Raw genomic sequence first — 19,676 nt, 5'->3', positions numbered from 1 at the left:
TTGAAAACACATTATACCAGAGAACCCAATAACTGAGGAATGACAGTATTGCAGAGAAATTGAAAGGGCCACAAACCTCTAACCTCGTGAAATGCACAAAATGAGGCAATACAACCACGTTAAGCTTAACATCAATAACATCACAGAAAGCAGCATTCTATTCAACAACAACAAAATCATACACCTTAAATGAAGTAAAGTATGATAGCAACTCCCACAATAAATATAATTGTTATAAAAGTAGTAACAAAGGATTTTGGAGAAACACCTAGAAAGGAAACAGTTGCCCCATGGTCATATGACATTTTTGTTTTTTCACCCCAGCCACAAACTTTACAATGCAAGCGACAGTAAATGACACCTATGCGCCCGAACATTCTAGACAGAGCAATGATGGGTACGAAATATGCCCCGGCACTCGCCAACTTGTTCATGGGGATGCTAGAGGACAAGATAGTGTACACGGACAGTCAATATATATATAGCGAGCACGTGATGCTTTGGGCTCGCTATATTGATGACATCCTTCTGATCTGGAAAGGTGACATGAATCTACTTGAGCAATTTACATGCCATCTGAATCAGAACAGCTTTGGGATTCAGTTCACATCACACATGAGTACATCAACAATTGATTTTTTGGGCCTCACAATATATGTTAAAAATTACAATTTGTATACTAAGACTTTTCGCAAACCTAGAGGTAAAATCAACATTATTTGCAACAAGTTGTCATCTACAAAGGGCTAAGAACAACACTCCAGTTGGCAAATTTATTCGCGCGAGACATAACTGCGAAGAACAATCTCAATTTGTAGCAGAGTGCGATTTACTCTCGTCCAGATTCAAGAAAAGAGGCTACCAAACCAAATATATCCGAAAGGCAACAGACCAGGCGTCATCAATGACGCAAGCCGAAACACTTGAGCCAAAACAAGTCAATGTTGATTATCAACGAGATGATGTGAGATTCATTACAACTTATTCCCATGACCACTTTGAGATCAGAAAAATCCTTAAAACCCGCAAATCATTTTCAAAAGAGCACAAACATTGAGGAACCATCTAAGTCCTTTGCTTCTCCCTCAGATAACTGAGAAGCAATCCACCAATTGGCTGACACAAGAGAACTTTGGATTCAGGAAATGTGGCACCTGTTCCATGTGTCAGTATGCATATGATAAATCAACTGACTTTCGAGACAATTTTGGTAACCAATCAACGATCAGGCAGAACATTAACTGCAGAACAAAACATGTGGTTTATGCTATAGTCTGCATTTGCAAGAAAATCTATATTGGGAGTACTATTCGCCAACTCCGGACACGCATTCGTGAACATTTGTCGGGGATTGGCAGTCAGAATTCAACATTGCCTTTGGCTGCACACTGGCAGCAAGAGCATCAATTAGAGGGAAAAAAAGACATCAGATTCATTGGTCTACAGCATGTCAGTCTCGGCAGAAGAGGCAGCAATCTTGAAGTCAAATTACGGCAGACAGAATCTCGGTTAATCTGCCATTTTTGAACCCTCAAATTGGGTCTTAACAAAGACGGTGAAATGTACTGTTTTTTGTAAAACGGGCCATATATTTGTCATTGTTTAGTTTGTAAGTATGAACCCATACATATACATCTTTGTGATAATATGATTTTGATGCATGTTTTAAAAGGTGCCACTTATTAACATCAGTATCCTTTGGTACACACACAGTTGTAGCTGTTCATCTAGTCCAGTTATAACCATCACATGTAGTTACACACGCAATTTTGCGTTTTTTATGCTTCATTTAAACATGAAGGTTAATGTAATTATATCACACCAATGCATTTAAGAGCTATACATTATCAATCTATAATTTTGTTCGCTGGTATCCAGTTCATGTAACTCTGTTGTGCATTTATTATTTTAATTGCCAGGCATCGGTGCGCACACATTTCCCCAACCTTGCACCTAGGTGGTAAACCCAGACTTGCACCACTAATATAAGAAAATGTTTTTTGGTTTGCTGATCAACATTTCTCACTGGTTCATAATTTTATCTAAATATGGTGTTTTTTTAGATTTCTTATCTTATGAAGCAGCATGATAACTGCAATGCGGTTTGGGCTAAGTCACGTATTGCATATTAATAACACTGCTATTGTCCCAAAACATGGCCGCCCTGTTCATTTATTTATTTATTTATTCACATTTGTTTAGCGCACAGGCAGCCCAATGGGCATCGTGGCGCTTGTTACAGGTATGAAAATGACTTGTACATACATTGAAGTCATTACTTAGTTGCAAGAGAAGAATACAGATATGAAGATGACTAGTTGTACATAAATTGAAATTATTTCTTAGTTGCAAGAGAAGAGAAGTAGCTACAGGAGAGGAAGAGAGGAGAGGAGGAGGAGAGAGTAAACGACATGAGGAGAGGGAATTAGTTAAACAAGGTGGTTTTCAGCTTTTTTCGGAAGGCAAAGAGAGAGGTTTCTGCTCTAAGCGTGCTAGGCAGTGCGTTCCATAGCTTAGGGGCAATGTAGGGGAAACTTATTCCACCTGCTCTAGCTCGTTTGATGCGTGGGACCTTAAGTTGGTTGGAGTGGCATTGCCTAGTTGGTCTGGTGGAGAGAGATCTGGCTAGCGTTCCAGACAGGTATGATGGTGCAGACAGGTTGATACATTTGTGTGCGGTGGTAAGTATTTTGAATGTAATGCGCTCTTTGACAGGTAGCCAGTGTGCTGCCTTTCTGGCTTGCGTGATGTGGTCCCTTTTAGGTATATTGAGGGCTGCTCTTAGTGCATTATTCTGTGTTGTTTGGAGTTTATTGAGATTGGAGTTGGAGGTGCCAGCCAATAGCGCATTACAATTATCTAGTTTGGCTCCAATGGTGGCTCTGGCAATAGAAAGGCAATTATCTTTGGTTAGGAAAGGTTTGATGGCATTAATGAGCTTAGTGCTCAGAGCGGAGGCAGAAACAATGGAGTTAACTTGTTTGTCCATGGAAAGTGAGGCGTCGATGTGGACTCCTAGTGTTTTTACAGAAGGTAGAACTGGGATGACACAATTGTCTATGCAGAAATTGGTGTAAAGTGGGTCGAGGTTAGTGAGTGGATTTTTGCCCCAGGATGAGAATTTCGGTATTGTCTCCGTTAAGACATAGGCCGTTAGTGGCCATCCATGCTTGGATGGTGGCGTATATGTTCTGGAGGGTGGCTGCGTCCTGATGGTATAGTCCTGTGAGCGGGAGGAGTACTTGGGATCACATACACCAACTACACGGACGATACCCAAGTGCGTCCAGTTTATCAAAGAGAGGCTTGGTAAACAGATTATAAAGGGTAGGAGCTGTACATGAGCCCTGAGGGACTCCATACCTGATGGTGGTCATGGTAACAGAGGTAGGGCAAGCCTGTTGCCATGGCAATTCCCGACAACAGAAGCCAAGCATCGACTTAATGGCCGCAATCGGCCCGCGATGCAGCCTAGCAGACGTAGCTGAGGAGCTGCTTATTTTCGGTATGTGTCTTGAAGGATGAGCGCTGGTACAATTGTTTTATGTGGAATGTGGGTTAATGTGAAGTAGTAATATACTTGCGAGCGCTGCCATTCTGGGAGCGCTGCTACACAGTTGCTCTTTATGATCGTACACGTTACTGTTTGGGGTGCATTGAAATGTAAATGGTTTTTGTCCGTTCGTGAATATGGAATGCTCGAATGGATACTTCACATGTGATGAGACGTAAGTAGTTTTTTGATTTAAGGCAAAAACCGTACAGTTTTTTTATTCAATCTGTGCAGTTGTGAGCGTGAATGCAAGCTTGAGCATTACAGAGACGTGTCATGCACTCAAGACGCAATTACAGTTATTCTTGTTATTATCTTTTGTAGCATTAGGTCTGCTGACTTACAAACTCGCGCTTATATAGAGTGGGTATCATATAGTAAAACGCGCAATTTCACAGTTAAGAGCGCGAGAATTGTGACAGACAGCTAACATTTAGCAGTGAAACCTGGCATTGCGCTTTGTTACGAAGCCATGATAGTTCATGCAGTTATGTTTTGCTTAGGGATTTAACCAGGTTAATACTATGACAACAGACCGCGCAGCATATGTTCTTGTGTCACAGAAATCAGGTAAATGATTAAGCCATTCTCATGATTTTTAAGCTATGCTAATGGTTGGAATGGGAATTATGGTGGCTCACCTTGGTGCCTGATGTAACTCAACAGACTACACTTATCAATACGATTCTAACATAGTTAGGCAGAGTGTATCAACTTTCTAATTACCTGAATAACTAATGTGTGCCATGAGTGTAAACAATTGCACTATCCGAGCAACCTTTTTTGGCAACATAATGGTTTGGGAAAAAGGCTGAACTTCTTTGCGCATCTAATTCATCTATTTCATGGTTGTCAAATTTAAATAAGCACACATTGGGCTTCATTACGAGGTTGGAGGAAGCCATGCTGTTTTTACCAGTTCGACCTCGGCGGGCCCGGTAATTCCCCTTGCGCGGGAGCTGGAGCCGGTACGTCCCCATTTGCATTTGAGCCCCCATAGGGCTCAATGGGAATGGGGAGGATGGTAGCAGCGGTACCGCTCATAACGGTACCGTTGCTACCATCCAGTTCTGCTTGCGGGTGCCGCTCTGCGCGCCTGGTCCGACCAGGCGTGCAGAGCAGCACCCGCAAGCAGAACTCGTAATGTGGCGGCATGGTAACAACGGCGCCGGTAGCACTACGGCGCCATTGTTGCCTTAGCGCCACAATCGTAATGAGGCACATTGTATACATGTTTTGTGACATTTGCTCTTTGTACATAGATGTCTAATCAAATAATGTTTTGTTTTTCCATTTAGGATGTTATGTTTATTTCTTTGTTTTACCTCATTATCCTTCCCTCTTGCCCATTCCCCTCTTTTCTCTGTCTTACACACACAAAAACAATTTAATTTATTTCATCATATACATTGTTTGATTGGTGTTATATTTTGCTTACATTTTTGCATACGTGTTCACGCAAATGTGTGACCTAATTGTGTCTGATTCTGATTCTGGTTATGTCCAGCCCTGGTTTGAGAAAGGCATACAATTTGCCGAAACACGTGTCACCGACAGAGGACAATACAAGATGTATTTCTAGAACTGAATGTGTCAAACAAAAGTTCTTCAATCACTGAACATCAAGTGTGTGCAGGAGGGTGTGTTCCATGTTATCCATAACTTAGAGGTGGGGTCTTGTACCTCTATCTCCCCTGCAAGTGTGACACAGTCAATGTTCCCCAACAGTATCTAGGGTCGCGGAGTGTCATAAATTGGTGCAAGCTAACCCCCAGTTTCCGTTTAGTACTACAAGAACAAGAAAAAAATCATGTAATTATCTGGAAACCAACCAATCGTATTCAAAGGAGGGGTGGGCAAAATAGGACTACAAAGAAAATGGGACTGTTTGATGGGTCAGCAACGAGAGAGATCCAGATTCAAAGACTGTCCAACTGCAAAATAAGTGAGGCACTCAGAGTAGCTTCTGAGTTACACCAACAAAGACAAAACGAAAATGTTATAGTGCTTAACCAAGCAAAGCAAACCAAATAACTCCACTGAGCGATGGATGAGGAAGACAGAACAGAAGCCCATTAGGTCTAATACAGATTAAACATGATCAACAGACAGAGAAATTCACTTGACTGACACTGATGAACCTGGAAACCAAGCTCTGGGCCCGAAATGCACATACATTACAGATAGGAATACAATGGATTTTGGTAATGACAGGTGAAATCTGATCATCACTAATGTTGATTAAACAACCATGAGAGATCTCTGGGACAAAATGCAAACTAAGGGATTGTTGTGACTGCTGGATTGCATGTGTATATGGTTTAGACAAGATCACAGAAAAGAGAATGTGAGGGGGAGGGAGACTAGGGACCTGCAACTGGGATAGATAAATAGCACATGTTCTTTCATAAATAAATGAGACTAAAAAAGTGACTTGTTGGTAATCTATCTCAAGATTCTTTGGCCAAGTCCCTCAGCTAGGATTAGAACCCATGCCTCAGAGTTCCAAAATCAACAACCTGACAACAAGACCACATCACCTCCCACATGACTATACAGTATAATTTTGATAATTAGAAAGGTGCTGTTTTCAAGGAAGGGAAAAGTGCTTAAAATAGTCAATACTTACATTAAGTGTAGCCTCGTCATCCACAATCGATAGTTTCACAATATAAGGATTCACAGACTGTAAAAGGTAACAAAGACATGCAAAACGAGTTACCACACATTAAAAACCTTTCTATCTACAACACTTTTAGTTCATGTTATTTCTTAATGTCAAGGAATTGTGTATGTTACCATTAAAATCTGCAGATACAATGCTTTTTAACCAATTGAAGTACCTATACATTACAAGCAAAAACATTCAGATGGCGAATAATGCTAGCCAAAGCAAATGCGCAAATAGAGCTTTAAACGCTATTTATTTCTTTAGCCTATTTACATCTGGCTAAATGTAACAGATTGTATTGCTATAAAAAAAGATGCATGCAAGAAAAAAAAGACAAGTTAATTACTTAACATAAAAATCCGTACAAATCGTTAGTCGGTCATAATACATTTTTTGAAGACATTTTATTAATGATTTTTTAAAATGTTTTCATGGGTGTTAGGCAATGCTCACAAAAGGTATACTTGGTACAATGTGAGGGTTCGACAGTAAGTCACTGCATAAAAATGTCTGTACCGACAAAAGATGGACTGCATCCACAGTCAAACATCAGCAGTTATATTGCGCAAAGCTACAAACACAATATAACAATGGAAACCAAAAAGAAACTCAATATGAGCAAGATTAAAAAGGTGAAGTTACCATCTCCTGCAGATAAGCAAAAATACTATTAGATGAACAGTGGCTATCACAGATGTCCCATGTCTCGTAAAAAGACAGATCAACAAAATACATCATCGCAGATGTAAGATCTAGATGCATTAGAAATGTTTTGCTATGACAAAGTCGCTACAACGATAAGTAAATGGAATGGCACAGTAGAATCAAATTGTAAATTCAATCAGCAAATTAGCATACATGCAACTTAGTAAGCAAGCATGGCTAGTACAATATGCAACAATGGCCTGAAGTGAAAAACCAAACGGGAGGGGGGAAAATCCTGTAATTGAGTGCAATCGGGATAGTTTGTGCACGTTCCCGAGCCCCTCCGACTGAACACCAGACAACTTAACTTAAAATCTTCCAAAGCTGCCTTGAAAACCAAAGAAAAATTCATCACAACACCCTATATAATTCCCTTACCTCTTCAGAATGGAGTGCATATATTTGGGCTATCATGCATCCATACTAACTTTAAAAACTCTGCACCTGCTGCATTTACCTCCCTTTGTGTCTCACTTCTTTTTGCACTTTCTGGTCCTCTTAACTTTCCCTTGCTCACTGCCTTCCTCCAGCAGACTAAGGTCTGGGTTTCCATGGTCGGGGAATAATACACCACTTTACAGACAAACCTAGGTGCTTTGAAACTACAATGGTGGTAATTTGATACAGTACATATAGCATTATAAATAGGTAGCTGTCAACGGTCAGGGATTTGATGAATCCAGGGAATTTGTCCCTTCTTCCGAAGGGGGAGCCACCCGCTTAGGGACTAGGGAGGTGAGCCTACTAAGATTAACACCCCCTAAGGGACAATGCAGGCGGGACCCCACTAGGGGTCACCCCTCCTCCCCCGTGGTGGTCAAGGAATCCCTAGAAAGTGATTATTTCCATCCTCCATGTGAAAACCCCATCTGTTTGTTGGCTATATGGGTATTGACACCTACAACTGTACTTACGACCCTTTAGAATTGGCTGGTAGGGCTTCTAACCATAGTAGCAGATGAACTTTATGAGAAACACAGAATCAATAGATCAACCAATCTCAGTTCAGCTTGGAACGTAAAGACAATAGAGGAGAAACAATTGAAGAGGACGAGGCAGCCCCGTGGAGGGAGTCACCAGAGGGAACCTTCTCCAGGAGGGCAGAGACATGCAAGAGCTTGACACCGTTGCTTCTGGCTCAGAGGAACCCGGGAAGTCACACATGACTGGTCTGGTGTCAGTTAGACTCGACCGAGCGAACAAAAAAGCAATGCCCGGAACAGAGGCAGTTAACCGGTGCCAGCAGCCCAGAGACAGCAAAAACCCATGGTGGGGTAGAAAACCAAAAGACTTTGGTCAGGGTGAAAGCACAACAACCTCAAGAAGTGGTAGGAGATATAAATCCCACAAGGGGGTGCGAATCAGAAAGACCCTTGGCAGGATGAAAGCCATGAAACCCCAAGAAGGGGTTTGAGAACGAATATTCCATGGTGTGGAGTTGACTCCAGAATCCCTTGACAGGGACAAAGCCAAACAACTCCAAGCAGGGGAAGAGAAAGAAATTTCCCACAACGGGGCACGAAATAGGAAGACCTTTGGCAGAGAGAAAGCCAACATTATCCCAAGCAGGGGTAAGAGACAGAATATCCCAAGGAGGGGTGCAGAACCGGAAGCAGCATGAAAGCCAAATGGCTCAGAGTAGAATAAATGTGACAAGAAGGTGGCGAGAGAGACAGACGACCCCTAGGTTAACACAAACCAACCCTATTCCAAGTGGAGAAATCTGCATTTAGCCAAAAATGCCAAAGACTGTTCAACAACAGAGATAGTTCAAAGAAACTTGCATTGGAACTCTGAACTGTTCTGCCAGGCATAGTGCCTAGAAATGTACTGGCATTGACATGACATAAAGCCAATCTTATAACAGGAAGCTGAACACTACTGAAGTTAGCAGGCATTTTCAGAATGGGGTACTCAAATTGGTATTATGTGGTAAAATAAGGTGGTGCATGGAAGTGCACCACAAAGAAAAGTAAAACAAGGTTCACTGTCACTAGCCTATTCTAGGGACTTCAAAAATGCAAATAAAATGGTTCTAGACAAAACTGAAAATGCATACCAACCAACCCTTTAACACTCCACTTAAGGTGGTGTGTGTTAGAAACTGCAAACCAGGAAAACCTAAAGGGGAGAAACAGTCTTTGTGCACTGTTTAACATATGGGGTTCACCAGCACCACCAAAATAAGTGAACCAAGCAGGTTAGTGAAACTAAAAAGGCTTTATTTGCCTGAAACGTCAGACACAGTTCCAGGAGATAGACAAAAAGCTGGGTGTCCCAATGAAATCAACGGGAACACAGGGAAAGACCAGAGCGAGCAACGAAGAGAAGCTTGCAGGACTGCAAATGCCTTAAATGGAAAACTAAGTGGGTAGAGCCAAGGAAAGAGGAACTAGTGGTACAAAAACAAGGAGTAAGTCGTAGCAAACAAGTCACAGCACCTTGGCAGGTATAACTGTAAAATCAGGCAAATATTCAAATGCTAAACTATGTAATCCATATCATGAGCTTGAACACTAAAACTCTGATTTCATCAGAAAAAGAGAATAACAAGTTACCAACTGGTAACGTTTTTTCGACTGGATGTTCCTCCAACATATTCCTCATCTTTGACATGTAATGTTCACAGCTCGACTGCGTTGGAAATTCTTCAGCAGAGGGCGCCCCGCGTCGATGGCGTTAGGTCAATGTCCCTTGAAGGCCTCCGTCGAGGATGACGTCATCAGATGTTATAAGTAGCACGCACAGTGTCTGTAGCCTCAGTTCATGTTTTTCCCTCCTCTTAGCGTGTAGGCCAGGTGCCCACAACTAGCATTGACTGCCTTCAGCCTTGTTGGAACGAAAGCTGCAACAGCACAGGAAATTCTCCAGAGGGGTAGGATGGGAGGGAGATGAGGAATACGTTGAAGGAACATCCAGCCGAAAGAACGTTACCTGTTAAGTAACTTGTTCTTGGAATGGATCGTGTCCTCCAACGTATTCCTCATCTTTGACAGACTCTTAAAGCAATAACCAAGATTGGAGGAGGGAGAAGAATTTAGATATACCCAATTTAAATGGCAGAGTAAAGTACAGCCTCCCCAAAGGCCAAATCATGAACATGTGAAGTTTCCATGGAATAATGCTTAACAAACGTGTGTATGGAAGACCACGTCACAGCATCACAGATGTTCTTTACAGGAACACCCTCTGTAGGGCTGTCGATGTAGCTATGCCCCTGGTGGAGTGAGCCCGCAAGCCCTCAAGCCGGTCTTTGCCAGCTAGCCTATAGCATTCAGAAATAGTGAGGATGATCCACCGAGACAAAGTCTGTTTGGTCACAGTTTTGGCCAGGCTGTTTCTAGTGTACCCCACAAAGAGATGGTTGTCTGACCTTGGACAGCCTGGAAAGATAGAAGCTTAACGCTCTCCTCGGGTCCAACCTATGTAGCCGTTCCTCTTCCTTACTAGGATGTGGAGGAGGATAGAAGGCGGGTAAGCACAACCTTCTGACTTAAGTGAAAGTCAGAGACTACTTTAGGGAGGAAGGAAGGACGTACTCTCAATACAACTCTGTCCTTGTGGAACATAGTAAAGGGTGGCTTAGAAGAAAGTGCCTGCAACTCGCTCACTCTTCCAGCAGATGTTATCGCAACCAAGAAAACAGTCTTAAAGGTTAACTACCTTAATGGAAAGGGGTGCAAAGGTTCAAACGGAGCACCCATCAACAACTTCAAGATCAGGTTAAGGTCCCAGACCGGCACCTGAAAAGGCAACGGCGGGAACACATTTGTGAGTCCTTTTAGAAACTGAGTGATCAGTGGAATCTTAAAATAAGAGCAGTCTTCGGATGAGCGCTTAAATATGGACAGCGCTTCTAGGTAAACCTTAATGGTTCCCACCTGAAGACCCCTGTGTGCTAAAGAAAGCAAGAAGGAGAGAACCTCTGGAATTGAACACTAAAAAGGATCAAGATTCTTTCCTCTGCACCAGTCGTAAAACTTACAGCAACGGTACATGGACTTTGTTGCTGGAAGCCTGGCCGAAAGCAACACCTCCATTACGACATCCGGAAGGTCCCAATCCTTATATCTCAACCTTTCACAAACCATGCGTGAAGGTTGAGATTCTTGACCTCTGGATGGAGAACCCAACCTTCCTCTCGCGAGAGAAGATTAACTCTTTGGAGTAGACGCATTGGAGGACAGATGGACATGTCTAGAAGGTCCAGGTACCACGCTCTCCTGTCCCAATCCGGAGCAATGAGGATCATGTGGGACCCGAACCTCTGCAACCGCATTAGAACTTGAAGAATGACAGGGATCGGAGTCAATGTGTACAGTAGCGGGAATGACCAATCCATGACAAACGCGTCACCTGGAGCTCCTCTCAGAGGAAATTCCCTTGAGCAGTACCTCTCGCACTTCCAGTTGGCACTGGTCGCTAACAGGTCCACCTGTGGGGTTCCCCAAAGGGCGAAGATCTCTTGAAGGACCTCCTGAGCTATCTTCCACTCGTGGGAGACAGTGCTCTGCCTGCTCAGAGCATCCGCCGCCGTGTTCTCCTCTCCAGCTAGATGCACTGCCGTTAGGGAAATTCCCTCTTTAATTGCCCAGAACCAGAGCTGCATCGCCTCTCTGCATAGGGGCAGCAACCCTGCACCTTCTCGACTGTTGAGGTAATGCATGGCCACCGAGTTGTCCATCATTATCAGGGCAGTCTTCCCTTGTACAGACGGCAGGAAAGATTTCAGTGCTAGCCCGATTGCTCTCAGCTCCAAAAGATTGATGTGTAGTTTGGACTCCGATGGAGATCAACGTCTGCCGATGGTCAGATCGTTGGCCTGAGTCCCCCACCCTGTGAGGTAAGCATCTATCACTATGGTTACCTCCGGCCACGGTTGTCAATAAGGCTCTCATTTCATGAGATTTCCTTTGCAGGCCCACCGAAGAAGATCCTGTGAGACCCGGAACGGAATCCAAAGGAGATCCGACATCCTACCTGAGGACTGAGACCATTGCGTCCTGAGAGCCCATTGAAGGGATCTCATTATGCAGCATCTTCTTCTAGAATGCCATCAAAATGCCCTACGGGTTCAAACAGATATTCAAATCTCCGAGTATTACGAGATGGACATTATCTGTCCATGTCTTGTCCCAAGATCGCACCTGGTTCTTAACTGCGTGAAAGATGTGAGCCCTCTGACTGTTCTCAGGTTGGTTATATATGTTGTTAAACATGTTAAACAATATCAATACATCCTCTGAGCCCATACTTAACAAGGATTTATTGTATATCCATCGCCCCAGAGTCAATAGTTCCAATTACCCAATTTAGTGAGGAGTCCACCCAAATCGCAAGGCCCCCACTCGAACAGCCTCTTGGTCCTTTCACTGCAGGCATGTAATAGGAGGCATTAGCTGTTTACCTCTGACAGTGGCCAGGTTTCTTGGAAACATAACATATGGAATTTTTATCACCCAGTCACACAAAGTATCATCATGAATGTTTTGAATGAATCCTGCTATGTTACAAGACATAATTCTTAAGTTAGCAAGTGGAACCCCTACTCTAACATTAACATCTGTGGGGCTCGTGGATGTCTCACCCACTAGTCAATCGACTCTATCCAATTTCTTGGAGTTCTTCTCAGCACCCCCTGTACTAGTAGACAAAGGTAAAGGTCTTTGTCTAGAATTTGGTATACTACTAACATTTACCAGAGTGCTGCATAAAGTCGATGCAGAGCCATGAGCCAAAGGTGTAGTGTGATTTGGCTCAGCACGTGCCCAGCTCAGGGTAGAATGGGTCCTGTGTGTGATATTTGAGCCCACACAGAGGTAGGTTCTAAATAATTCTAATCATAATCCCTGAAGCAAACGATAATCCCTTAACTCTCGACAATCCCTTAACGCTAAGCACATGACATCAACAGTAGCACTTAAAGAAGAACAAGTTACTTACCCCTGGTAACGTTCTTTCAACTGGATGTTCCTCCCACGTATTCCTCATCTTCGATATCAAAGACGTATTCCCCATCTTTGATATTCATATCCCACCAGCTTTGCTGCTTCGGAAAAAAAAGAAATTCGCCAGAGGGCGCTGTGCTCGATGTCGTGGCGTCGATGACCCTCGAGGGCTGCCGTCTAGCGTAGACATCAACAGCAGTACAAATAGCTTGTGCAGCGCCCTTTGGCTTCAGTTCTGTTTTTTTCCATTCCCATCAATCGAGGAACTAACCAGGCATTCCCCAGACCCCAAGCACAGAGGAAACAAAGAGTGTAATGCACTTAAATTGTACGGAGGGGTAGGCTGGGAGGGGCGATGAGGAATACGTGGAAGGAACATCCAGTCGAAAGAACGTCAACAGGGCTAAGTAACTTGTTCTTCAAATGGATTGTGTCCTGCAATGTATTGCTCATCTTTGATAGAATCCCAAAGCAGTGACAATTTGGAGAAGGGAGTACTAATTAAATTAATTGTTATTAGAATGAAGAACTGCCTTAGCAAAAAGACCTCCTTGAATGGAAGAGGAGTCCAGGCAGTAATGCTTGACAAATGTATGAATGGATGACCGAGTAGCCGCTGAGCAGATGTCATTTATAGCGATACCCCTTTGAAGAGTCGTGGAAGTTGCCATGCCCCTCATGGAATGAGCTTGAAGCCCTTCCGGCGGGTCTTTTCCCGCAAGTCTATAGCACTCCCAAAATAGCCAGTGTGATCCACTGGGATATGGTTGTTTAGTTAGTGCCAGGCCCAATTTGGGGCCGGAATATCCCACAAAAAGTTGATCATCATGGTGAAATGTTGCCATTCTTGCAATGTAAAAGCTTAGAGCCCTTTTTGGATCCAGCCTATTCATCCTCTCTTCCTCTTTGCCCAAATGAGGAGGAGGGTACAAAGTTGGTAGCGTTATCTTCTGAGACAAATGGAAGCCTGAGACTACTTTCGGCAAGAATAATGGTTTTACTCTGAGGACAACCCTATCCTTATCAAACATAGTATGAGGAGGCTTGCATGAAAGAGCCTGCAACTCACTTACCCTGCGGGCTGATGTTAATGACACAAGTAGTGCAGTGTTCAGAGTTAAGAGCCTTAACGAGCAGCAAAGTAAGGGCTCAAAAGGGATATAAGGTAGAAATTTTAACACAAGGTTTAAATCCGAAGCAGGTACATTAAATGGGACTGGAGGATACACATTAGTGAGTCCCTTAAGAAATCGAACAATTAAAAGGTATTTTGAAATAGGAGATCTCTTCAGTGGAATGCTTAAAAATGGAAAGCGCCGCCAGGTATCCTTTTATGGTTCCAATTTGGAGCCCCAGATTAGCTAAATGCAACAGGAAAGAAAGCACCTTAGTGCCACATTGAAATGTATCCAGATTCTTCTCCTTGCACCAGTTACTGAACCTATTCCAACAATAGCAGTACAAGGATTTGGTTGCTGGCCTTCTGGACGAAAGCAAAATCTCCATTACGTCATCCGGAAGGTCCCAATCCCTGTATCTCAGCCTCTCGGAAACCATGTGTGAAGGCTGAGTGTCTTGACCTCTGGATGGAGATACCAACCTTCCTCTTGCGAGAGAAGATCATCTCTTTATGGAAGACATAATGGAGGGCAGATGGACATGTCCAGAAGGTCCGGGTACCCCGTCCTTCTGGCCCAATACAGAGCAATTAGGATCATGGATTTCCCGAACTTCCTCAACCTCCTGATCACATGAGGAATGACGGGGACTGGAGGGAACGCGTATAGGAATGGAAAATCCCAGGCCACCACGAACGCGTCTCCTAGAGCTCTTCTTGGGGGAAATTCCCTTGAGCAATACTGTTTGCACTTCCGGGTGGTTCCGGTCGCAAACAGATCCACTTGAGGGGTTCCCCAAAAGGGTGACTATCTCCTGAAGGACTTCCTAAGCTAGTTCCCACTCGTGGGAGACTGTGCTCTGCCTGCTCAGAACGTCCACCGCTGTGTTCTGCTCTCTGGCTAAGTGAACTGCTGATACAGATTCCTTCTTGTATTGCCCAGAACAAGAGCTGCATTTTATCTCTGCACAGTGGAAGTGACCCTCCACCTCTTCTTTTGTTGAGGTAGTACATGGCCACTGTGTCGTCCGTCATTATCAGGACATTCTTTTCTCCGTACAGTTGCCCTCAGCTCAGTTCATTGGTGTGAGCTCCCAACCCTGTGAATGAGGCGTCCGTCACTACCGTTATCTCCGGCCATGGATGCCGAAAAGATTCTCCCATCAGAATGTTGTCTTTGCAAGCCCACCACAGAAGGTCCTGAGCAACTCTCCTCGGAACTTGCAGCTGGTCTGACATACTGCCTGATAATTGGAACCACCGAGTCCTGAGGGCCCATTGAAGGGATCTCATTCTCAATCTGGCCTCCGGCACCAGAAAAATGCAGGATGCCATGAGGCCGAGCAACTTCAGAAACCTCAGAAAATCAAAGGCCAGAAGATGCTAGGCATTCTGGAATTTTGTTACCATCTGCTGAATGTGTTGAGCTCTCACCTCGGGGGGCGAGGCTTTACCCGAGGAAGTATCCAGAACTGCTCCGATGAATTGGAGTCTTTGGAATGGTATCATATGGGGCTTCTTGTAATTGAGGGAGGAGTACAGTCTGTGAATGGAGTGGCAGGTGATACTGAGATGTACTTGGGCTTGTTCGGTTGAATGAGCCCTGATCAGCCAAACGGCCAAGTAGCGGTAGACGTGAATCCCCCCTCTCCTGAGACTCGCTGCCACTATCGCCATCAGCTTGGTGAAAACCCTCGGGTGGAGGTCAGCCGAATGGCATAACTCAGAACTGATAATGAGAACCGCCAACCGCGAACCTTAGGTACTTACTGTTCTTGAGATGGATTGGCACATGAAAGTAAGCATCCTGAAGGTCCAATGATAGCAACCAGTCTTGGAGTTGGAGAGCCTGAAGGATCTGAGAAAGGGTAACCATCTTGAACTTGTCCTTCCTGAGGAACTTGTTCAAGTTTAAGTTCAAGATGGGTCTCAATCCTCTGTTCTTCTTGGGAATGAGAAAGTAGGGGCAATACCAACTTTTGTTCCTCTCCGCTACAGGTACATGTTCTATTGCACCTTTCTCTAGCAGGGTTAATATTTCCTGGAGCGGATCTGGAATTTTGACAAGAGTTTGTTTCCGGTGGCTGATCTTGAGGCCTTTTTTTAAAAAGGAAGGCAGTAACCATGGACTACCATTTCCAGTGCCCAAGCATCTGAATTAATGCCCCGCCATTCGTTTAGATGCTAAGAGATTCTGCCTCTCACACGGGTTTTGTGTGTCAAGGCCACAGAGAGGCTTGGAGGCAGCTGCAGCATCAGCAGCTGACGGTAAAGATGCTGCTGCTGTGGTTGATTTAGCATCCCTTCTTCGTCCACCACGAGGGAATCTTCTTTGCCCCCTATGTCCGGCCTGTCCTCTTCCTCTAGCAACTGAGGAATTGAAACGAAAAGAAGGACCCCTCCAGGAAGAGGAGCCTGAATAGGGTTGTTGAGCTTGTGGAATGGAGGCGCTAAGGCACTTAGGCGCCGCCTTGGAGGTCTGCAGCTTCTCCAGACTCTCATCCGCCTTGCTGCCGAACAACCTGTTGCAGTCGAAGGGCATGTTGAGCTATCTGGCCTGCACGTCTGGTGCAAACCCTGACTTTCTCACATGCGCAGTACGGTGCTTGCAGCCATGGATCTGCTTATGCTGTCAGCAGTATCCAAACCTGACTGGAGACTCTCTCCGATTGCCTCCTTTCAATCCTTTACTATAGCCAAGAAGCCGTCTCTTTCTTCGCCTTCCGGGATGTGATCAGCCGCCATGGCAACACAGTCCCACAGGGTATAAGAAAATCTAGCCAAGGTACAGGTGACATTAGTAGACTTCAAGGCCATGCTGCCTAAAGTGAAGACCTTGCGAGCCCAGGCATCAACCTTCTTGTCTCTATCTGGGGGAATAGAGGGATATTGTTTGGTTGAAGTAGCAGCCTGAACTACTAAACTCTCAGGCGTAGGGTGTTTGGAAAGGTAGCTAGAGGGTCTGGACTTCCTAGAAAAGTTTCTGTTCACAACAGGCCCAGATTCTGGAACTTCCCAATTGGCCACCACCTTCCTCTGAAGGGCCTTACGGAAGGGCAAGATTGGGTCCTTCTGAGGTCCCTGGTCTAGGCTGTCCGTCATGTCATCCTGCTCATGTTGGGGAAGCCCTACCCCAACCCATGTATTTCGTGACCCTGTTTCCAGTCTCCTCATCAGAAGCACGTTCCTCCTCATAAACTTAAAAAGTCAATTTCAGCACAGGTTTAAAAAAAAATTCCTGAACCAGTGTAGGCTTTGCTGAGAACGTAGATTCCGTCGACAGTATCGCGGACGGCTTCGAAAAAGGGGTAAATTTACTAGGAATCAACCTCGATTTCAGCGTCAATGCACTCGGCGCCGATGGCGTCGACATATACGAAAGCCTCCACAATTTATTTCTCGAGTCAATACCTTCAACGCCTTCTCATCGGGTCAAATATCTCGACGTTCAGCTGGCTTACTGCTCGGCCTCGAAGTAGCCTTACACTTCCCTGAGTTGTCCGAAGGAACGACCGGGGCAATGTGCTTGCGCAATTTTTTTGAGGGGCTTGTGGCTTTATTCTCAGAAATCTGCATCATTTCCACTCTAAAGGCATCACATTTACGTGGGGAATCCGACCTTGTCGGGCACCCGATTACCTTGGTAGAGGAATCAGACAAAGAAGAGGGAGACACATGGAGTCTCTTCTTCACCTTCTTCGATGATGAAGGCGAAGACTGCCTCGATCGACTCCTCGACCCGGACCTCTTCAATGTTTTACGCCAATTTCTTTTCCTTCTCCGAAGTAGACTTTGAAGCTGCCTTCCCCGCCACCAGTTTACCTCTGCGTTCCCAGAGAGCTTTTTCTGACATGAACTGACAGGATCCGCAGTCATCGGTATGGTTCCCAGAGCCCAGTCACCACAGGCAGACACAGTGAGGATCGGTTATTGACATCTTCGATCTGCAGTCGTAAAATAAATGTAATCCTGACTTTGGGGTGACAGGGGTAGAAGATGAAGACATTTTTCAACAAAAAAAACGAAGCACGCTGTTAGTGATCGAAGCGAAAGCTTTCAGAAAAATAGAACTGAAGCCAACGGGAGCTATACAAGCTATTTTTACTGCTGGTGACGTCGACGCTCGGCGGCAGCCTTTGAGGGTCATCGACACCACTACATCCAGCACAGCGCCCTCTGTCGAGAAAAAAAAATCCAAAGCAGCAAAGCTGGTGTGATATGAATATCAAAAATGAGGAATATGTTTTGATATCTGTAGAAAGGTATCTTCTGTATGCTTTGTAGGTTCAACACTCAGCTATTCTCGGTTACTTCAAGCCGTTACAAAAGAACACTTGAGGAACAGCACTGGGTCCTTTCACCCAGGCTGGCTTAGCTTCCACTGACTCTAAGCAGAACCTTGACATACACTCACAGGACAACATTCCACACTAGCACTCCAACATTCTCTGAGCTCATGCATTCGCAGACAAGCACTATACAACAATATCAAAGATGAGGAATACATGAGAAGGACACAATCCTTTTGAAGATATTAATCTTGTGCAATGTAGGATGTCGTCTCAAATTACTAGTCTGAGCCTGTGTGTGCATGTATTTGTTAAAATATTCTGTCTTTCCTACAGCCAGTCTTGGGACATTGTGCATAAACACTGTGTTCTTTGATCTTCCTGTAACTGCAATCTGTTAAGCACGTTTGCAGCTCTGGTTTACGCCCAGCAGATGCATTTTGGCCTCTGGCTCTCTGTCCTTGCTAATCTGTTAGAGTCCCAGTGAGGGGGGGGGAATTTGCAACCTGCTGCCTTTTTATTACGCTGAGGACAGGTGAATCTTGGCCTTCTGTCATGCTGTTAACCAGGTAAGGGGCGTTTCGTGTCAATCTCTTTTAGGAACCCCCAATTGCAGTGGCTTGTATACCAGGTGGCCCTGCAGGTTGTCTAAATGGATTGGACTCGGTATATGGCCAAATGATGGGATTAGGCTTATTAGTAACTCTATTTATCCTCCCAGATTCCCCATTATTACTGCCCTTGCCAATTACATTTTTGACATGGCTCATATCAGTGATAAGTGTATTCACCATGTCCTTTTCAACAGTTAACTCATCTAAAATGTACATCTCTGCTATCAGTCTCATTTATTGCATTGGTTCTGGGTTTACAAAGGCTGTACCCTTTCTTTTGCCAAGCTTGTTCTTGGGATTTTTACTCGTAGTGCCTACAGTTTTTGATTGAGTACTCCCATCATTGACTAATGATTTCGATCTAGTGGCACTTAATGCATTAAATCCATTTGATGAGGGAAGTGTCTAAAATTATTACGGCTGTTTCGGGTTCATGTGTACAGCCGGTTGATCCTAATTCTCAGGGTAGATTGCCGGAGGGCAAGCATGCAGCCTTCTGCCCCACCTTTTGCTGGTCTATGTGCAATACTAGTGGAATGCTAACATTTCACCGCCCCCCCCTCCTGCTCATGGTCCTTGTTAAGATGGATTTGTGAACTCGGACCTGGAGGGGCAGAGGTTCAGAAGGCCAGCCTAGTTTCTTGGAACAGGGTAACCTCTGGACAAGCCAGACCAATCAGGGTAGCGATGGCGGCGGACAAGACTAAGTCTCAAGAGGGGTGACGGAAAGACCTCAATGAGCACACAAAGCAAGGACACTTACAAATGACTCCAGACAG

General features: G+C 44.5%; 1 protein-coding gene across 2 annotated transcripts in view; it reads right to left on the bottom strand.

The window, feature by feature from the left end:
- Positions 1-19,676, bottom strand: part of ARMH3 (armadillo like helical domain containing 3) — a 1,518,639-nt gene that overhangs the window by 1,094,153 nt on the left and 404,810 nt on the right. For both annotated transcript variants that reach the window (XM_069611618.1, XM_069611619.1), the window contains one exon: positions 6,183-6,239. In XM_069611618.1, the coding sequence (XP_069467719.1) occupies positions 6,183-6,239 (57 nt within the window). The remainder of the gene's footprint in view (positions 1-6,182; positions 6,240-19,676) is intronic.

Source organism: Ambystoma mexicanum, chromosome 8 (assembly GCF_040938575.1).
Source record: "Ambystoma mexicanum isolate Mex_15411 chromosome 8, UKY_AmexF1_1, whole genome shotgun sequence".
Lineage (NCBI taxonomy): Eukaryota > Metazoa > Chordata > Amphibia > Caudata > Ambystomatidae > Ambystoma > Ambystoma mexicanum.
The sequence above is the reverse complement of the archived record's forward strand: the minus strand, read 5'-3'. Positions and strand labels throughout refer to the sequence as shown.